Below are 5,522 nucleotides of genomic sequence, written 5' to 3' on the forward strand. Positions count from 1 at the left end.
CTGCACCCGGATGGCTGAAGACGGCAAGCAATGACCCTCCTGAAGATTGCAGACCACAAAGCCTGTTCTATGTTTTATGTTCCAATAAATGTGGCGTCGTGCCTTATCCCCTGGTAAGTTTTCTGTTTGTTTTTAATTCACACTGTCCGCCCTGTACACCCAACAGGACGATCTAGTTGGGGAGGGTCCTGCTTTGAGCAGGGGGTTGGACTAGGTGACCTCCTGAAGATCCTTCCAACCCTAATTCTCTATGATTCTATGCTAAAAAGGAAACAGAAAAATATAATCCAAGTTTCTCTCTAACTGTACATTTAGAGAGAAAAGAAAAGGGAGAACGTTTTACATAACACGACTTGCCTGTAAACCAAACTACCAGGAGATACAGTAAAGGACTCTTGCAGGAAAGACAGGAATCCACTTATATTGTGCAAACAGCAGTTTGCCAAATCCCACTGCCTTTATTACTAAAGGTCCCACTTGAATCAGCTTAAAACATGCCTGCTATTTCCCATGGGAAACAGCCTGCTTTCAACTTATCCACCTCCCTGTTATTGTTCAGAGCCTGCACTCAGCCTCTGCTCAACTGCTGGTACCTCACTAAATATCATCCCATTTTTACTCAGAGCACCTTGCCCTCAACAGCACCCTTGAAGCCAACTGAACTTAGTCAGTTTGAGGATTGCTGCAAAAACACCCAGTGGATGAGATGGGCTCAAGGATTAATAGATCACTACAACACTGGCAGTCAGAAAATTGCCCAAACAGCCTGCTATATATGCAGCTTAAACCATATCACTGAGGCCAAGAGCTTAGTAGGTTTCTAAAGAGGGAAAGTCTTTTATAACAAGTATAATAACAACATCCCATTAAATCAGATAAACTATAATCTAGTATAGTAATAAACCCTCATGTGTCCAGTCAACCATAAGTAGAAGCAACAGTTACAGAGGTTATCCCATAACTGTCCAAAAGGTCATAAACAAAACTGTTCTGAATTTTCATCCCCTTTGCAAGGCAGTGAGCTCACCAAGTATGAAGGCATGAGGACAGTAGACCTTAGGACACAGGCAGGCACTACGCAGTTCCTGTAAATGTGCTGAGACAATTCAGAACAAGCAGGGAGAGAATAGATAGCTAAACCAAAAGAGAAGGTCTGTTAAGAGACTACAGACAGTCAGCTATGGAGTTTTTAAAGGTACAAGGCACTCAGAAATTAAATTTTTTCTTAACCAAGATTATTTTGCTCTGGGTGTTAGGAAAGAGATGGGAGAGAGACAGGAGTTGTGTTTAATTCAAGGTATGGATACAAGGCTTTGGCTAGTTCTTGAGAGTCCCTAACTCAAATCTGTCAAATATTAGACTTCTAAGAAGAAACTCAGGATAAACTACAGCTTCCAAAAAGGAACTGAGTCATTCCTCTGCCCTGCCTAAGCCTAGAACATATACAAATTTGTGCATTTTCTAGAAACAAGTAAACCACATAACCAAATATTGCATACAACGTGCTTTTTAAAGCTTGTTTAAAATTTTATGTCTACGCTCTCCCACCTTCTGTATTTTATTCCCCATCTTTTGTTTTCCACCTATACTCAGAAGGGTATTTTACCATCATACTGACTTCTGTTTTTTTCATCCTTACAATATTTCAGCTTGCTTGTTCTCTTCAAAACTGAACAAAATAGAGTTTGAGAAACTATTTGGATTTAGCTTTTCTATTTAATTTCCAGCGTTCTCTTCCTCCCCCTTCTCCATTCCCCAAATCCATCTATCCTAATCTTTCTCTATCAATTTTAATTCCTTTCCCTGGGGTTACTTTAAAGTATCTGTGGGCATGTCTACATGTGTGCCTTAACGTGCAGTAGCCTACTCTACTGTGCATTAAAGTGGTGCGTAAAAAAAGTGCTACTCCACTAATGAGCAATAGAATAGGCTACTGCACATTAAGCATCACCTAAAAAGCATGTGCTTACACTACTGCACGTTAGCGCAACCTAACGCACATTTATTTAGTACCTCATATTGGAGGCACTAAATTTAATGCATATTAAGAAAAGTGCATTAATGCACACATAGATGCTCCCAGTCAATGCATATGTCCTTCACACACTCCAAATGAGCATTACAAATATTTTAGACAATGAAGTAATGAATTTGACAGTGCAGTAATGAATTTTAACCTTATGGTAAGAAAGCTAATTCTCTCTACAAGCAGCTTTTAAACCAGCACAAAATTCTGCATATTAACACACATCTAGCACTTAGAGAAGCAATTAGGAACAACTTAACTAGGAGGGTTAACATTTGTACTCCATCCCTATTCACAGTTTGGATTGAGCACACTTAGAAACTCATCCATGTATAACTAGAGCAATGATTCTCAGCCAAGGCGAACACACAGCTCCCTAGTGCAGTGGTTCTCAATCTTCTGAGACCTGAGGCATCCCTGGACATATCTGAGACACCCTTCAGAAAATGCCAACTCCTAGTTTTCACTCATTTTTAACTACAGAAAAACAACAGAGCTTTTTTCCTCTGTTAAAAAAAAAAAAAAAAAAAAAAAACCACACTCAGAAAGACCACAACTATGGATTTATATAGGAAATCTCTGCATTTTTGTGAATCATGTTTGTAAACTTAACAGCGCTAACATTCTGTGGCAACTTATGGCACCCTCAAAAGGATCTCAAGGCACCTATAAAGTTATAACTAAATCCAATGAGCATGCCCAGAAATTTACAGCAGCTAAAATGGAAGTTTAGGATGGATTAAAAGAATAAGGACTAGATGCAGATCTCATTTATTCTGTTTAAACACCAGATCAGCTCCATTGCTCCAGATCTATGTACATATTTGGGAGACTGTAAATGGATCATATTAAAATTCACTTCACTTAAAATCTGAAATTCTTCTCTTGTTCCAGTATCCAAAATTCAGGTCAAAACTGAAGTGAAATAAAAAGATGGGCTAAACTCTCAGTTGCTTAGCCAGTTTGGAGTCAGTGGAGTCACTTTATATTATCAAATAATCAGTCTCCAAGTTGACTGGCATGAGCCCCTTAAGGTCTGACATACCATGCCCTGTCAGAGGCATAATGCCATCTAGAACACTGAGATTCACCTATATGGGTGTCTTCACACTGACACTGCTCTGCTGGTCCCAGTTTTTTGGCTTTGGCCCCATACCACTGGAACTAGCAATCCCTAAAAAGTCTCAACAAAGAGTGGTCCCAGTTTCTTCCCTACCAAAAGTCCACCTACTTTATTTTTCATTACATCAGATTTCATTCATCTGCACTGAAATGTAAATGGTGCTGAAGTTAAGGATGTATGTTAATTCAATATGCTCAGAAATCAATGAGCAGAACACTATAAAAGTGTAGTCAACAAGATCATCAACTGAAAATGATGGAGAGTTTCCTTTCAGCTAAAAAGAAACATTAGCAAAAAACTGTCCAGCCTCCTCTCATATTTAATTTTTACATGGTTTCAAAGGAAGCCAACCAGTGAAACAGGAGAACTTTCACCAAATGTATGCTGAGAAGTATTTAGATTAAAAAACAGCTGAAGGTGAGCGAAACTGAGAGTGTTAGCCAGCCACAATTCACACAGTACTTACAACGGAGTTGTGCCACAAACAGCAGATTGTAAACTGTCTTTTCCTTGGACTGTTTCCTGCCTGTCTTCAATGACATGTTGCTCTTAGACTTAGAAAACTTAAACTATGCTATAAAAAAAAACTTGCGTCAGATAAAGGTAGACAAAAATAACATTCATTTACTTTTTCTTGTCCTCTGGTCTTGAAAATACACTTATGTCTTAAATACTTACTCACCTGGTAGAAGAGAGCAAGCCTGGATGTCAATATCCCCAGGCATAGAAAACGTATGCTTTTTCCACTGAAGTTTTTTAGATGTCTGGATGCTCATGATCAATCTTTATGTTTAAAAACAGGAAAATGAGGATGGAAAGGAAGTGCCTGCAAGTACACTCATGAGAACTGCATGCTGGGATTTGAAAGGGAGGGTGGGAGGGGAGAATTTGTTTTTTTTTTAAGAGGAGAACTTGACAAATTGCAACAGTGTGAGCCACTCAGGAAACAAGTAAACTTTTCAGTATTAAAGCATATATGCAAACAATGTGGACTCAAATAATTAGAGGGAGGTCCCTATTTATAAAGGTACCAATATACTGCTGGATGTTCTTAACAAAGAGTTAGTTCTTTTCCTTCCTGTTTTCAAAGCAATAGCAAGTTAAAAACTCTACAGGCTGAAGGTAGGAAAGAACCTGTGGCGATTGCCCTCTGCTGTTCTAAACAAATAGCCTGCTGAAGTTTCAAGCAACCTCCTTTAAAAGTTGTATACATATTCCTTTTAGATGCAAACAACATTTACCATTGATAAAGCACTTTGCTTCTCAGCTTTTCATAGGAAAAAAAATCAATCTATAATAAACTGTTCTGAAGGCAGGTACCAGTTACATATTTTAGTTTGGGTATTTCAAAAAAGTACAAGGAATTTAAGCACTACATCTTCCTCTCATTTTAGCAGATCGCTGGTGAAACCCCACCACTGATATGAAAATCCCAACTTTTGTTTTTATGTAAGCTACAAAGATAAGATCGTCATGAAGTAGACGCACCAAGACAAATGCCAGAGTATCAACTTCAACTCTAGCAATCTTAAGGTCACCACACCCAATCTAGATATAGGCAGCTAGTGGGGCAGGGGGAATAGCATGGCCCTGGGCTGAGGAAAGTGGCTGGGGCTTTCCCAGCCTTGGGGCTGCACCATAAACACATGCAGATGTTCACAAGATCCGGTTTCCTAGATCAGGTTAGCCTAATATCAATCTAAGCTTATACACCTACTTAGGTGAACAAAATTTAAATCAGGCATGTCTTTTTTGCCCAATTTAAGACCTCTGAGCACTTGAATGATTGGGCATTTAGATCAGCCTAACCCTGGTTTGGAACAACTGTGCATACCGGAAATTAACGATAAGTTAAACACCACATTTAGCGCATACACACAGAAAACATGCAACTCCGCTCCTGCCCTTCAATGGTCAACAGAAGAGCATGCTGAATCTCAGAAATGGCAGATTAGAAGTGCTTCAATTTAATTCTGAAATATGCTTATGAAAGTCATGGTTACACACGCTTTAAGAGCTCAAGCTATATTTTGTATGTTTCTGATGGTAAATGGTAAGTAACAACAGTTAACTGAGGTAACTGGGATTAAAAATATTAAAGAAGAGTTTATTAGAGAGGAAAAAGGTAGAAGAAAAAGTTCATGTAGAAAGGATACTATCCAATTTATCACAGATATTGGCATTAAAGTATATTTTAGGAATGATGATGTATTTCTACTTGTTTCATTTCTTTATTAATTTTTCAGATTGACTAGCTTTTCCCAATTAAGTTTTTCCATGATTCAGACCAGCTTGTCATTGGGAGGTAGGGGGGGAAAAAAGACAGAGAAAAAAAAAAAAAAAAAAAAAAAAAAAAAAAAAAAATATTTTTTA

At 38.3% G+C, this 5,522-nt stretch overlaps 1 protein-coding gene across 4 annotated transcripts in view; it reads right to left on the reverse strand.

Moving 5' to 3' along the window:
• The window catches only part of UTRN (utrophin), a 692,661-nt gene that overhangs the window by 613,485 nt on the left and 73,654 nt on the right, over window positions 1-5,522 (reverse strand). For 2 of the 4 annotated variants that reach the window (XM_019526792.1, XM_019526789.1), the window contains exon 1: window positions 3,832-3,944. The exons of the other annotated variants lie outside the window; for them this stretch is intronic. In XM_019526792.1, the coding sequence (XP_019382337.1) occupies window positions 3,832-3,925 (94 nt within the window). In that variant the 5' untranslated portion in view covers window positions 3,926-3,944. Of the gene's footprint in view, window positions 1-3,831; window positions 3,945-5,522 lie in introns of those variants that run through there. 4 annotated transcript variants of the gene reach the window in all.

Source organism: Gavialis gangeticus, unplaced genomic scaffold (genome assembly GCF_001723915.1).
Source record: "Gavialis gangeticus isolate Ggan-Ray unplaced genomic scaffold, GavGan_comp1, whole genome shotgun sequence".
Taxonomy (NCBI): Eukaryota; Metazoa; Chordata; order Crocodylia; family Gavialidae; genus Gavialis; species Gavialis gangeticus.